The sequence below is a fragment of the Phocoena phocoena genome, chromosome 17, assembly GCF_963924675.1.
Source record: "Phocoena phocoena chromosome 17, mPhoPho1.1, whole genome shotgun sequence".
Classification (NCBI taxonomy): domain Eukaryota; kingdom Metazoa; phylum Chordata; class Mammalia; order Artiodactyla; family Phocoenidae; genus Phocoena; species Phocoena phocoena.
The window spans coordinates 8,701,457-8,717,917 of NC_089235.1; the positions used below are offsets into that span (position 1 = coordinate 8,701,457).

At 40.3% G+C, this 16,461-nt stretch overlaps 2 protein-coding genes across 2 annotated transcripts in view; one reads left to right on the forward strand and one right to left on the reverse strand.

The window, feature by feature from the left end:
* Positions 1-8,417, forward strand: part of CLVS1 (clavesin 1) — a 137,215-nt gene extending 128,798 nt beyond the window's left edge. Inside the window, exon 5 of the mRNA XM_065895580.1 lies at positions 8,330-8,417. Within this exon, the coding sequence (XP_065751652.1) occupies positions 8,330-8,417 (88 nt within the window). The remainder of the gene's footprint in view (positions 1-8,329) is intronic.
* A 3,806-nt stretch (positions 8,418-12,223) lies between these two features.
* The window catches only part of ASPH (aspartate beta-hydroxylase), a 209,831-nt gene continuing 205,593 nt past the window's right edge, over positions 12,224-16,461 (reverse strand). Inside the window, exon 25 of the mRNA XM_065895024.1 lies at positions 12,224-12,374. Coding sequence (XP_065751096.1) covers positions 12,224-12,374 — 151 coding nt within the window. The remainder of the gene's footprint in view (positions 12,375-16,461) is intronic.

The window sequence follows — 16,461 nt, forward strand, 5'->3', positions numbered from 1 at the left end:
CCACTTCTGTGCATATATCTGGAGAAAACTCTAATTTGAAAAGATACATGCACCCCAGCCCAGTGTTCAAAGAAGCACTATTTACAATAGCTAAGACCTGAAGCAACCTAAATGTCCATCAGCAGATGAATGGATAAAGAAGATGTGGTACATATACACAATGGAATACTACTCAGCCATAAAAAAGAATGAAATAACGTAATTTGCAGCAACATGAATGGACCTAGAGATTATCATACTAAGTGAAGTAAGTCAGACAGAGACAGACAATATATGGTATCACTTACATGTGGAATGTAAAATATGATACAAATGGATTTATTTACAAAACAGTAACAGACTCACAGACATAGAAAACAAACTTATGGTTACCAAAGGGGAAAGGACTGGGGGTTGGGATAAATTAGGAGGCTGGGATTAACGTATACACACTACTATATATAAAATAGATAACCAACAAGGACCTACTGTATAGCACAGGAAGCTAAGCTCAATATTTTGTAGTAACCTATAAGGGAAAAGAATCTGAAAAAGAATATATATACATGTACTGAATCACTGTGCTGTACACCTGAAACTAACACAACATTGCAAATCAACCAATACTCACCTCAGAAAATTATTGTGAGGTTTAAATAAAGATAATGCAGGCTAAATAATTAGTGCAGAACCTGGCATGAAATAAATACTCAATAGATGGTGTGGTTGTTATTGTTGATGGCCACGATGAGATGATGACAGTAATTATAATAACCAGCCTTGGGGATGGGAAACTCTCCTGGAGGTGATACTTCTAAAAATATCCAATTAAAGTGTGTGTTGAAATCTTCCTTTCCAAAACATTCTGAAACTGATTTCAGATGTGACAAGCAAGACTTGCTGAGCGCTAACTGGAATTTTTCTGCGCGCTGGAAAACCCTTGGTGGCTCCAGGTCGGATGGGAGCTACTCTGCAGCAGGAAACTGTGACCTGCGGACATGTAGCAAGAAGTTTCTTTAAATAAACTAAAACGCTTTGCAGTGACACAGGAAAGTCGTTATTAAGTAGCACCTGGCAGCTCTGAATTCAATATTTAGAAGCTTACGGAAACAAAAATATTTTTAAAAGGTAAATCTTTTTGACTCATGAAATCTAAGCGTATTGGGCATACACAGACTTCAGGAAAGGCTTTCCAGGTCTGGCTAAATTTTGTCATTTTTAGTATTGTTATGCTTTTCTAGAAGGAGGTAAAGACAAATGCTGAGATAGAGAGGAACTTAGACTATCCGAGCAAATTAGCTTAAAGTCTGAATTGTAGAACTCTGAAAAATGACATCTAATTATTTTCAAGAACTAATGGGTGATTTAACCCAGTCTCCTAGACTTCATGAAATCTTGGGGTTAAAAATAGCCCTTTGTCTGAGATCATTTTACAGCTGAAAAATGTGGGATCATAGAAGCCAAGTGAGGTGTTCCATAGAGCCCTAGTTAGTGACAGCAAGTTAGTGACAGGGGTGATGAGAAGAGGCATTGAACTCCCAGTCTAGTTCTCTTTCGTCAGCTCAGCTCTCCAAGGACCCTTACAATGAACAGCAAAAAACATCTGTAGTGGTCACACAAAGTTAATATTAATTTTGCTATATGTTCAGAAAGAACTTATTTCTTTCACTTCAAGTAGGTTAAATTTCTTCCTAAAGTCTTTTCATATTATTTATTCATTTAGAGGTAAAATAATGGTATGTGTTCACTCTCATCTAAAGGATAACAAATGAATGGAATCTAGACTGATGAAGTTTCTTTCTGTTTAGAATTCAAGCAACGACAGCGATACTCAGAAAGCAGCTCTCATGCCACCTCGGGCTGTGTGTGTGTCAATGTGAGGATTAAGTGAGTTTACACATGGAAAGTAACTCAGCACCGTGAATACTGGCAATGACAGATCGTAATGTTGTTGCTGTGGTCCTTTGGGATGACTATGAATTTCTAAATGAGGATTAGTATATTACTCTGGCTCAGCTGCAAGTGTGATGGAGGGAATGAGGTCTTAAATAACATGGCTGTCCAACGGAAATATAATGTGAGCCGTACGTGGAATTTTATGTTGTCTTGTAGCCACGTTACAGAAGTAAAGAGAAACACGTGAAATTAATTTTAATATGTTTTAACCCAATGTGTACAAAATTATCATTTCAATATAATTTTAAAAGTATTAGTGAGATATTTTACATTCTTTTTTTTTCCATACTGTCTTTGAAATCCCATGTATACATTATCCTTACAGTCCATCTCAACTCAGACCGGCCCAGTTTCAAGTCCTCAGTGGCCACATGTGGTTAGGGCTCTGTGTTGGACACAGCTGCTCTAGTCCTATGTACACGTGAGCCCAATTTCATCCTTTCTGAAAGTGCCTTTTCTCCTGGCTCTGTCCTCCTTGCTATAAGATCAGTAGCCATCATGGTTAAATAGAAATATGTTATACATTTAAATTTGAGTTATACCGCGCGTAGGCAAGACCTGAGTTGAATGTTTGGCTCACTCTAAAAATAGTTCACTTAAACACCAATAGAATATTTCTTTTTCTTGGACTGGCTTCTTTATATTTCAGTAAGTTGTGGCTAACTATACTGTCAAAGTAGAGGGAGGTTTACTTTTTATTTCTTTACTTTGATAGGGAAAAGCTTTGCTGACGTGAAAAACACTTAGGTTTACCTTTTGTTAAAGTGCTTTGTTGATTTATGATTCGTGATTTATTTACTAGTTCAGTAAATATTGTTTCGTGTTGCCTGAAAGTATGATTCTAATACTGAAGAGTTTGGTAGCTGGACAGAAGAATACACGTGTTACAGCTGTAACTTACGACTCCTTATCAAGGACATTATCAAAGGCATCATAGTAGAAGGAAACCCCACATTGCTTTACACGGTGGAAAGCAACAACAAATAGATGTGCTGAAAGCTACATAAATAATTGTTAATCAGATGGGGACTTCTGTGTGACTTCTGAAAATTATAGGATATAAAGTAAAATAATCAGGTTAGCTTTCGTGTGGAATAGTCACATCACTTATTTTGAAATTCTAAAATATGAGTCTGGATCCATTCTCAAATCTTAGTCGCATTTAGTGTCAGGTTACCTGACACATCAAGCAGGACACACAATTTTCTCTTGTAAGTTTAATCATGAAGCTATGGGAACTTGGAGTTGAATTCACGCTTTGTGACCCGATGTGTAAATGAACTACATATTCCAGGCCTTTACTTTCTTATCGGCAAATGCAGAAGAATAACAAGGGCTAGAAATGTGGGAGCACATAACAAGCTGACACTGGGCTAGACACCTTACTTGCTGTAACTCATCTAATTCTCATCACCCCCATGTCCCAGGTTGTGGGCACTATGCTATTTCCATTCTACACATGAGGGGGTTGAATTTGCCCAAGCTCACAAAGCCAGCAGTGGAGCCATCATTCAAGCCCAGGCAGGAGCTCCTGAGGGAACTGCCTTGATAATTGAACGTACAGGGGAGAAATAGAGGTTAAACAAAATTACTTAGAGGCATCTTTAAAAATATCTTTAAAAAAGCCCCCACCCTTTCTGTTTAGAAGTTCTTATACAGGTTCACTAAGGTATTAGGCAGTTCTGCACTATTCCACAAAACTAAGCCCATCACTAACTTTAAGAAATAAAACCAGAAGTATGGAATACTTCCTGATGAAGTGATGAGGTTGGTCCCTGGAAGAGAAATGGGGAGGACCTGAGTTGAATGAGGGTTTGACTAAATTGCCTCTGAGGTTCCTTAAAGCCCTGGCCTTCAGTGACTCTAGGTGAATGTCTGGGGTTGAAGGGCGGAGCTCCTGTGCCCTTATTTGGGGTCCACAAAGCCCAAGCCAGGCCATGGCAGTTCATTAGTAAGAATATGTGGTGACAGCTGTTGAGATAAGGTAGCTGAGTGAAGTTCTGCAAATAAGCCTCTGACTGAGAACAGAACTCTTAGTTCAACTGCAAGTCTGTGCAGAATGGACTAGCTCATGGTGCACATTTTCCGTCTTTATCTTGTTCTTTTTGGAATTTAATTGCCTTTGGGATCAGTAAGAATTATACCATGGCTATAGATGTTTGATGACATGCAGTGGAGAAAGTTCCAAATTTTGGAGAGGAAAAGGGGAAGGTAGAAAGAAGAAAGGTAGAGAGAATGGGGGCGGGGGGGGGGAGAGAGGGAGAGAGAGAGAGAGAGAGAGAGAGAGAGAGAGAGAGAGAGAGAGAGGAGATATAATAGCAGGAAAACAAAATGTGGCTATGAAGGCAAGAATGAAGCCTTTGTGAGGGTAGTCTGCTATAGCACTGAGATGATGACGGCTGAGATAGCTCAAATAACTCCCCTGCTTGCCCTTGGAGTTAAGCTGACTTTCAGTGTTGGAAAGAGGACCCAAGGGAAAAGTCTGAAATGTTTATTTTAGCAGAAGTGTTAATCTTCTTGGGAGAAGGCAAATCCACCGAATGGAGGGATTACCACTGAGCGTGATCTGGGCAACAAAGTCGCAAGGCAAGTGGTCCTCCAGTTAATGCACAATTCCTGAGCTCTCTGTTTACAAGTGGTGGAGACATTTCTATCAGTGAGCAGTGGATCGGTCTTCCCAGAGAGTACTATGACTCAGCTACATGGACTGAGGGCAAGATTTAAGAAAGGTGTTTCTCTTGGCTTTATTTATACTAGATTTTGAAAACAGCAACATATGCTTTCTGTTTTTCCAGTGAATTTCAAACACTTCATAATGAGTGTGTTCCTTATATCAAATGTTCATTGTGTGACCAGGTAAACGGAATCATGTCATGCTGGGAGTAAAGAGGCTATGGTCTCCTTCTAAACAGGAAAAAAGCAAACAAAGGGAAAAAATGTTGTGTTTGGTCCCTCATGGTCGGTGCCTCAGAACTGTTCAATTGTTACTCACCACTCACCCAAGACAAACAGTTTATTGGCTGAGATAACAAAACTAGCATTCTGTGTCCCTGCTGTCAGTATGGGTATTAAAAAAATCCCAAATAGATCCAAATCTGATGCCAAGTGGAGGGAAGAGTCACCTGAATAAGGACTGTGAATGATGTCACTGGGTGAATGATAGCTTTTTCCTTCCTTCCTTTCCTTCTAGAGCTAATGCCTCCCCTCCCCCAAATGCCCTGTTCTCAGGGTGCCTATCACAGTAATCCCATACCTATCTGTGCGTTTATGACTGGGTAACTGAAGCAATATTTCCACTAAAGAATGAGGGGTTCTGAACATTTTCTCACAGTCCCTGGCATATAGCAGAAGACATTCACAAGCATTTCTTACCATGAGTGAGTGGAAATAACTGATTGTTGATTGAAAGTTCAATATCTGAGAATTTGTTGATTTTTTTTTTTCCCATAGTGGCTCCCAAAATAGGGGAAGGGAAAGTTTGGAAACAAATCCAATACTCGTGAAAATCACAGACAATAATTTGGATGGATAACAAATTTCTAGATCCAAAAGGACAGAGATACAGTGGTAATATGAACCAGATTAAAAAAGATGAAATACTCAACCACACACTTTCAAGATGGGGGAGTAACGACTTAACAGCAGTATGTGTAAATATAGCTAATATTTCCCTCGGCTTTATTACGTGAGTGCCAGAAAGGTTAAGGCAATTCTAGGTGCATTTTCTATGCTTCAATAGAAGCATACAAAAAAAGAAGAAGAGAGGAAGCAATAATTTCATTCCATTTTGGGGTGACGTCCTGAGGGCAACCAGCTGATGAAGAGATGCGGGAGAGTGGTAATTTTAGAAACCTTGGCTCAAGAGGAGTTTGGTTAGTTTTAGTGTGGGCAGAGAGAGGGCTGGAGAGCACTAGAGAAATACTTAAAGGGCTGTTATGTGGACCAGATGGATTACACATACTCTGGTGGCTCCAGCAGACGAAACCAGAAGCAGTATAGAGAAATTGCAAAAAGACAGGCTTTAGTTCAGTGTAAGAAAGAACTTTCTAGCAGAGCTCCTCCTCTACGAGCATGGAGGAGTAGATTTCTTAAGTCAGATATATTCAACAAGAGGCTGCGTGGCCCCTGACTGAGTATGTCCTAGTGGGTCGCCAAGGTCCCTTCTAACTCTGTGGCTGTGATTCTCTTGCCATGTTGTAAAACAAAGCCAACTGGCATGAAAGTAGAGGAATACACTTCAGTAATAAAGGACCGGCCTTGAATATCCTTCATCTTCACCCGGGCCTGAAGGGCAAAGCAGTTAGGCAGCTGTCCAAGGTGCTGCATGGAGTGGCCTGTGTGGGCAGTTCTACTTCTCTGTTTTTGTTTGTTTTCATGCCTTCTGGGTTTTCAGCTTTTCTTCTTCTTATATAAATCAATTACCACCCCCCCACACACGTGTATGCGTGCACACACACACACCAGGCCTTATTTAAAAGCAAAGACAGAAATATGTAGGCAATGTGTAAAAGAGCTGAACTACACTACTGCCTGGGGCTTCTCTGCCCTGTCCCAGAAGCAAACGAGTCCATTTCATTTTCAAAGGTTAGACTTGGTACCTAAAGTTGGACTGTTTGATGGGATTGACATTCAGAGCAGCTAAAAATCTCTGCAGTGTTAGGTAGACCCAGGAACATTGTGAGGGTGATATACCTGTCCTGTTCTCTGTTCTCTATTTGTGCAGCCTTTCCTATGTTACTTGATTTTTTTTGTCCCTTAGTTTTTCCCACTCCCCAGATGGAAGCAATAATAGCAACACTCCTTAGGGGTATGAAAATAAAGTAACTTCATGCATGTAAAGAAGTTACAACTATACCAGGTGCACAGACAGCAAATATTAGTGTTATTATATACTGTGTTTGGGATCCTCAGATTTGATAATTGGCTAGAGGGACTCACAGGACCCGGAAATGTAGTTACACTCACAGTTAAGGTTTCTTATAGCACAAGGATACAGATTAGAATCAGCAAAGGAAAAAGGTGCACTGGGTGGAGTTCAGGTACACTGGACCACTTGCAAGCTTCCAGTTTTCCTCCCGTGCAGTCACACAGAGAGAGCTCAATTCTCTCAGCAATGACGAGTGACAATACATGCACAGTGTCACCACCCACCCACCCATGCCTTGATGCCCAGGGTTTTGGGTTTTATTGGGGCGGGGGGGTGTCCGTCACATAGGCATGCAGAGCATGTGTGACTGACCTTAGCCACTCGGTCTTCAACTCCTCCACCTTCCCCAACAAGAAGTCCAACTGACAGGGTGTGATCCAAAGCTCAGGCGTACAGAAAGAGGCATTCACCATAAATCACATTGTTTGCATAAACCATTGAGGCGTGGCCCAAAGTCTAGGCATACAAAGACACTTTATCAGTCAGGATACTCCCAGGGTTCAGAAGAACCAGTCAAGGGACAGTCCTGAAGACTTCTGGAATGTGGAGGGTTTGGGCAACTCAGGCCTACTGAGTTAACCATTTACTGCACATATATGTAAATCTTGCTTATTTGAGCAACCCAATTCAACCATTTTCTTAATGTTTTGAATGGCTTTTTTTTTTTTTTTGGTATGTGAACGTTTATTGAATGTCTACTGTGTGCATAGCTCTTATAATCTTCTCTCCATAAAGCTAGAAAATAATTTCAGTTTCAATCATGTTATAAACACAGGAAATTGTTATTACTCTAGTATAAAAGGACACACCAGAAACTAAGATCAATGCCATTGTTGCAATAATGGCGATAACAGAGTGCCCCATAAATTGTGACTACAAGTACATGTCAAGTGCTTTAGGTATAGTATTAGTTTTAGTCTTTCTCAACAACGCTGGAAGGTAGGTAACAGCTCTGCTTTACAGGTGAGGCAATAAAGGTCCAGGGCTCGAAGAACTCCCCCAAGACTCCTCAGTCAGTAAGGAGTCAAGAATACACTGACCATCTGATTCCAAATCGCATGGTCTTAACATCATACATGATAGTTTCCTATGACCTTGAGAAACAAAGGCTCTCAAAAATACTTTGAAACATTAAAAATCCAACAAAACTTATGAGACTCTATACATCTCAAGATCCACAGGATGTTTAGACAAGGGGGCAGAGTTGCGGCTAGAACACGTGTTCGTTTTACCAAAAGAAGAGATTCCTGCAGAGAAGATTCCAAGATGCCTCGCTCCCTCAAAATGTGGTGTAGAAGACACAAAAGCAAGGAAAACAGAGATACAAAAGCGGGGAGAAGTTATATAGCTATTTTGAGTGTCCTGGTTAATAAGGGGGACATAAAGTCTGAATGCCTTACAAGATTCCAAAATGGCTGACACCATGACTTATTTGTAATCATATATTTTTCCTTCTCCTGTTATTAGATCTCAGTCTGTGGTAGAAGCTGGGACCCTGAAACATGAGGACAAGGGAGAGAATGAGAACACTCAGCCACTCCTGGCTCTGGACTGAACCCTGAGCCACCCTGGGCTCCGAACATCGCCAGCCCTCAGTGGTAGCAGCCACCAGGAAGCACATGTGCAACTGACCCCGCAATGCGTGCGTTCGGCTCGACACAAGGGCCTCCTCTCCTGCCACCCAGTAATGACTGTCACCAGCCATTGGTCTAAGTAGCCAAAGTTGAACAAAGACTTGAGAGATGCTTTTTTTTTTTCAATGAGGGAATTGGAGGATGAAGCAAGGCAGTTATGGAAACAAGATTCCCCCCATCCCACATTTATAGTATTAAGTGAATTGAAGAGAGAAAAACTAAACCTGATGCACACACTTCATTAGGATAAGGATCTTTCTGAGGCTTTGCTGAGACTCTGTCCAGTTTTTGCAATTTAAGATTAAGTGCATTTCCAAGTAGATACATAAGAATTAAACTGTGCAGACACAACTGTCAAGTTTAATGTAGTGCAAAGCCCCAAGACAATAGTATCTCCAGTGATTTCCATTCCTATATTGAAATACTTTCTTTGACCTCATCACCAGCATCAAATTTCAAATTGTTCAGCCTAAGAGCACGTTCTCCTAGGTCTGGCTATTTGCAGAGCTTGTTGTTTTTTTTTTTGATATCCTGCAAAAATGATTTTGATATCACATCTTTGATCAGGCCACCAGCTGGTTATCATGAGCTAATTTTAAACAAAGACACAAACTTAAAGATCTCTATTTCATCTCAGCAATGTGGCTTCCCACAGGGGGTGTGTGTCTCTAGAGGGTGGGGGGGTCTCATTGAAAATATATGTCACTGATTAATGAATCCATTCAAGTTGCCTCACTTGGGTCACTACAGAAAAGAAAAGTGCTACAAAAGCATCACACTGCTCCCCACGTCTCCTTACCTCCTCTTGCAACCAGTTAAAGGTGTGGAGAAAGGGCCTGGCTGTTGCTGAGAGGGTAGGTATCAATCATGGAGGAAGACCCTTAAGGATGGTGAAATATGAAAGAACTGAAAATAAGAAAAGACCAGGAATGCAGGATGAAATGCCAAAGATCACTTTATTTCTTTGTTTATTATCCTTAGAAATGGAGTCCCCAGCTATCCATTCAAAGGAAATCAGATAAAAAAATAAGCAGATTATCATAAGATATGATATCCTTATTTGTGCCATGTTTCCCAAAACCAGGTGTATGTTCTTAGCTATCTCTTATTCTCCCAGCCATCTGCATGACATGGGCCTTCATTAGCATGACCAGTTGGTGCTCAATGTCAAACAAAAAATATTTTAGTTGATAATGAGCAGTAAAATATGATTTTACACGTTAAGTACTTGGGAGGGTTAATTTGTTGGCTAAAAATTTCAAAGGAAAGAGGTGATTCAACTGGCCATAATCACCCTCAATAGATACTAATCTTAATCATGTATTACGTCTCTTTCTCAATGGATCTAGTGTTTTAATTTTTTTCTACTGGTAGAAAATAATAACAGAAGTGATTTTTGTATTCCACCCTTGAAATAAAATTGAAAGAGAATTTAAAATATTTCTCAACCAACTGCATCACAGTATAAATAAAACCAATTCATTTTGTGTAGACATTTCAAATAACAAAAAAATAACACTGAAATAATTCTACCAATGCAATGACTGAAACACTTTTCTTATATACCACAACATAGGGAAGAAAGATGAAGAATTAAAGTGAATTGGAAAACCCATTTTATTACTTGAGTTTATAAAATAGTTGTGGGATCCAGTATTTCAAATGCTACTGGAGTCTATTATGGCCAACATTTTGCAGCAGTAATAGCTCTGGCTTTCCAATCGGCAGTATTTAGAATCCTGTAGTGACCCGATTTTAAATACCATACTATAATTACTAAGTTAAGAGCTAGTTTTGACTCTATTCCATGATTTCATTAAACGAATCAGAGATGATGGTTCAACAGTGACAACTTACACAATGCACATACACATACAATACACATACAATACACATACAATACAATACACATACAAGAACCAAATTCAGTAAGTGACATGAATGTTACCACACGAACCCTAGATTGCATTGTTCTTTGTCAGTCATTACTTCTGTTCAATAAATACTGAAGGACACAAAATGCTTTTTTATTTTTCAAGAGTTTGCTTTTTCTTCTGGATTTCGGTAATTAATTTTGATATTTTTCCTTACATGCGTCTTCATCTATTTTAGTGAGATTTTTCAACATTGGCAAAACAGAAGGAAAGAGGACAAATATTTTACAAACTCTTTGACTGGAAGCTGAAGTCCTTAAAGACAAGCAAAGGGGGTTCATTTCAATATTAAAGAATGTTTTCTAAATAAGATAAAGGAAGCATCTTTCTTTGTCCTTGAATGGAAAAGAAAGCACAAGTGTTTTTTCTACCTGCGAATGAAATCTGGTAACCTATGTGTCATTTCTCCAGCATTTTTGTTCATAATGGCTTAAAATTCAGTGCATGAATATCATTACATTCTTATAGCTAACATTTCTAGTTAGCTTTGATTTAAAAAACACAAAATTTAATGCATCAATATTCCACTAAATTAATGACGTGGTCATCTTCGGAACGAGTAGGCAACTGTTCTTTCAATGCAGTAGGAAATTTTAAAGCTGAACTATCAATAATGATTGCCATCTCAAAGTGAAGCTCAAATGGCAGAAGTTTCTCAAGCCAGGGAGATGTCAGAGTCTTCCAAACAATTTCAAAGAGGAAAGTGATTTTTACATCCTACACGCAGGACAGAGATCATAGCATATTCTTGGTCTTCCACTCTGCCATCCTTCATAGTTTTACAAAATTTTGATGGGAATCCTTTCAACGACCTCATCACTCACAAGGATCCCCAACAGAAAACACTCTGGATTCCAGCCCTGTTTCATAGACGCAAAGTGACCAGGAGCCAGGTGTCCTAGCAGCCCCCTATCTACCTGATCCCAAGAGAAAATTTTCACTTGGAGAAATTTTACTTTTTGTTTAATAATGCCTAGTGCTTGACATCAAAAAAATTTACATGCGTCATTGTTATAACTCATTACAAAATGACTCCAAGTCCTTCTTCAGTGTAAAAAGTTCCTCTTAGAAAGAAATACCATTTTGACAGTATCTCCACCATTCACACAGCCAGGAGAGCAATTAAGACATGAGCTCTCAATGGTGACAAAAAAGCAAAGAGACTCAATGGGTAGGGAGCAGTACGGTTCATGAAGACATTGGCCTAATTATGTCTTTCTCCTTTGTATTAGGAAAATAGAATCGTTTTTTCATATGAGTGCCTTTTACTAAAAATAATTAAAAGAGGGACGTCTGAGTTCACCAGGAAAGTTACGATTAAGCAGAACTAAAGCGTTTATACAGCTTGCCATTAAACTCAACAAAAAAGTAGCGGTGTGTGATGACAAAATCATCCTGCTACCCTAGAAAAATATAATTGCATAGAAAAATTACAAACTAAAGCAACCCATTTACAGTTTCTACATATACTCTCATTTACACTGATTTTGCCTATTCTAAGTGGAAAAAATATCTTTGGCCGGCAAGGTAGAAGCTATCATGGGTTCACCTGGAATACAGGCATCAGATGGGGGCTGTCATGGATGAAATACCGTGGGTATTTTCTAAAAGAAATTGCAGCGAGGCATACATTCCCTTTAGTGTCATCCGACCCTCGGAGGAGGTTTAGAATTTTTCAGGCTGCAAATCCAGGGAATTAAGGGCTGTGGTGTTTGAACGTCTATGCCCACATCCAAGGTGACTGAACCAGAGAGGCAGCCTCTCTCCAGCGTGTCCTGAGCCTGCACAAAATGCTAAATCGCAGGAAGGCTGCGTCTCTGATGGGGTGTCAGCTCGGGGTGCCACACATCCACGATGAAGATCAGCCGGAAAGACGTGGCATCCTGCCACACCTCATGCTCAAAGGAGTCATCAAAGATGAGCACCTTGCCTTCTTCCCATGTCCTGGAACAGAAAAGCATGGAAGCCTGTGATTCAGATGCCTGAGGATCAATCCACGTCTGTGTTCAGGAAGGCTCTCTCATGATAACCTTTGCAATAGGATCAGGTAAGTGAAACACAGGATGTGTTCTTTCCTCGGTGATTAAGAAAGAATTTCAGGATTCTTACCATGAACATCAGCTTTCATGCTCAGCACTGAAGGTATACAAAAGGCAGGAGACAGGTGATAAGGGTAAACTTATTCTTGGTACAAACCTAGGCAAGGCTTGTTTAGTCGGGCGAGCACTCAAAAGTGTGCCCTAGTGGCTCATTCCCAAGGTGACCTCCCAGTCAATGGCTCCATGGTATCCTCCCTGGCATTTCGGAGATTGGTGTGGAAGTACAGACAGTGACTGGGTCTCAGGCATTTTGATGTCCCATAGGCATGGTGTCTGTGCATCTCCAAATGATTCTCTTTTCAACCCATTCCATTTGTTAAAGTTCCATTTTATGGAAGGGCAGATTGTTTATACTCCTAACGTTATACGCTGTGCAAGTGGGTTATCCATGGAATATTTTAAATGAATGCTGCAAAACATCCTTTAGGGCTGACAGCACTACTTCACAAGATATCTGTAGAGGAGCTAAGATCTAAATATGGTTAGTCTAAATAAGACAGTCGAGAGAGTAAAATGCAGGGCGCAATCATACAATGACTTTCAAACCCAAGGAAAGTTTATTATTTTTGCTAATGTCTTCTTCTTTTTCGAATAGGTATTAATTGTCAATATGGTAAATGCTAAGTTATGTTTCTGAAATGAAATTTTTACTAGGAAATTTTTTCTAGATATCAAAATTCCTCTCAAGTATTTAAAATCTTACTTCCTGGATTAGCAAATAATTAAAATTATAGGAGGAAAACGCTAGCTTGATTTCAACCTATTGCATTATCATAAAGAAGTTTTCCTTAGGGAAATGATTTGTCTTTTTATGTTCATTACCTGGTGATTAATCAATATTAAATTAGATAATGTTACACACGGCAAGCTTTCTCAACCTTGGCAATACTGACTTTTTTGCCAGGTAATTCTTTGTTTTGGCGGCGGGTGGGGGCTGTCCTGTGCTCTGTGAGACGTTTAGCAGCACTTCTGGTCTCCGCTAGATACTAGTAGCACGCCCTTACAAACTGTGGTAATCAAAAATGTCTCCTGGGCTTCCCTGGTGGCGCAGTGGTTAGGAATCCGCCTGCCAATGCAGGGGACACGGGTTCCAGCCCTGGTCCGGGAAGATCTCACATGCCGCGGAGCAACTAAGCCTGTGCGCCACAACTACTGAGCCTGTGTGCCACAACTACTGAGCCTGTGCTCTAGAGCCCACAAGCTACAACTACTGAGCCCACAAGCCACAACTACTGAGCCCACGAGCCACAACTACTGAGCCCGCGTGCCACAACTACTGAAGCCTGCGCACCGAGAGCCTGTGCTCCACAACAAGAGAAGCCACTGCAATGAGAAGCCCACACACCTCAACGAAGAGTAGCCCCTGCTTGCCACAACTAGAGAAAGCCCGCGCACAGCAACGAAGACCCAATGCAGCCAAAAAAAAAAAAAAAAAAGTCTCCAGTCATTGCCAAATGTCCTGAGTTGGAAGGCAGTGAAGTGGGAGACAAATTTGTCCCAGACATATTAATGAATCTGACACTAAAATTTCCAAATAATTTAAAGTAACAAATATCTGCAAGTTAAAAGCTCCTTGAAGTTGGGAACCAATCCCCTGTTCTGTTACCCATTCTCTCCCCAGCCCCACCTCCTGCGCTGCCTCACACACCTACCCTGATGTCTTTGTTTTAACTGAAGTATAGTTGATTCACAATGTTGTGCAATGTTGTGAGTTTATTGTTTATTTTTTGGCCACGCCACACAGCCTGTGGGACCTTAGCTCCCTGACCAGGGATGGGGCCCACAACCCCATTAGTGGAAGCACACAGTCCTAACCACTGGACCGCAGGGGAGGTCCCACCTACCCTAAAGTCTTGCACTCAGTAAATGAGTTGCTTGGCTCTTTGATCCAATTCCTCTGAAGCGTCAGGGTCTACTGGAGTCCCATCCAAGTGTAACGAAGGACAAAAATATATAGACTCAGGGGCAAATGACTGACTATGTATTCATTACCATGCAAAGTCAAATTTGAAAAGAAAAGCAAAGTTAAGAAAAGAAAAAAATGACAGGAAAAAAAAAGCAAAATGATCCCTAGCTTATACAGTTTGGTGGTCATTTCCTCAGTCTTGTTATCGGTGGGACTAAGCAATGTCAGTGACAAGCCTACAATACAGGCAGAAGACAAGGGGGGAAGGGCATGCAAAAGAAAACAACAGTACATCCATGTTCACAGCAGCATTCCTCACAGTAGCCAAAAGGTGGAAGCAACACCAGTGTCCACTGACAGATGAATGGATAAACAAATGTGGTCTATACATACAATGGAATATTCCTCAGCCTTAGAAGGAAATTCTGACAATGCTACAACATGGATGAACCTTTAGGCCATTATGCTAAGTGAAATTAGCCACTCATGCAAGGACAAATACTGTATGATTCCACTTATATGCAGCACCTAGAGTAGTCAAATTCATACAGAGAGTTCAAAATTACTTTGGCATCACTCCCTATGAGGAATCTGCCTCTATTTGAGAAGACTGAAAACTTCCCAGGGGGTGCAATATCAAAACTCCCTGAGAGAATCTGTGACATAACGCTTGGTGCGGCAATGACAAGTGATTCTCAATGTTTTCTGAGTGGTAGAGAGTCTAGAACCTACTTAAAGTACTGGAAGTAATTAAGACAACTAAATTGAACATTCTAAGTTTGCACAAAATGACATTTTTCACTAGATTACGGTAAGTATAAGAAAGCCAAAGATTTAGGAATGCAGGATGTGAGAAAAACCTTAAACATTCCATTCATTAACTTAAATTCCTTATAAATTGGGAAAAGCTTTTAGCGCTGGTTCATTCATGGCATACCAGTGCCTGTAAAGGTGGAACTTAAGTTAGCACTGGGTTGTGGCTTTGCAGATATTTTGGGTCAAATATGGACTAGTGTAAACCACTGATTAAACGATTTTTTAAACATGAAATCTGGGAGGTATTCCAAGGGGCTGGATTCCATTAGGGCCATAAAATTCTATTAGATTTATACTTGCCTTTCTATTTTCTTTCAGACACTTTCCCAGAAAACAGTAAAGATACTCAATTACTTATTGTAGATTCTTAAATGTAGATACCTTCTGAATAGGTAAAAAACGATGTCTTTCAATCACTTATGAGAGCTAGAATGACTAAAAGTGCAGCCCTAATTGGGAAGGACAATAAAACTCCATCCAAGTGACATGCAGACTAAAGTGACTTGAGTTCAACAAGAGATGTGTCACCTGTCTGGGAAAGGATGAAGGTTTTCCAGAACAAAAAGAGACAGAGCTCAAAGATGTCAAAGGTCTTACACCTCTTCTGAGTGAAAAACAAAGACACTCATTGCAATGCAAAGAAAATAGTTTTCAGGCTACTCGCTTTGAGTGCAAATCTCCACCACATACATTTAAGTTATGCTCAAATTATGACAAGAAAAGGACCCTCTGGAGAAAAGATTTTCAGAGCAGCCTTGGAAAGAAGTCTTCCTGGAGGCGCTCACCCAGCCTTCCTCTGAGGGTCCAGAAAGGCAGGATAGCAGTGGGGAGCTGCACCCCATCCCCAGATGGCTACCTCAGCTTAATTTTAGCATTTCTTACTGTTACGAGAAGAACGTCTCTCCCTGGTTTGTCAAAAGATAGAAGAATGTCTGGTCACAAGATAAAGCCTACTAACTATAATTTTGTCATAGAATTACCATCACCATTAATAATGCTAAATAATGATGCTACGAGCTTATAGTTTTCCACCTAAAAACTTTATAGATTATATCTCAGTGATCTTTGCTAAAAGGTTCTGAGGTAGACAAGTGACGCTGTTCTAATTTTTCAGCAAAGGAATCACATGGAAGCCAGTTCGGATGCCTGCGGTGACACCGTGATTCTGTGGAGGAAGCAGAAAGGCACTAGGGCTTGCTGCATTACAGCT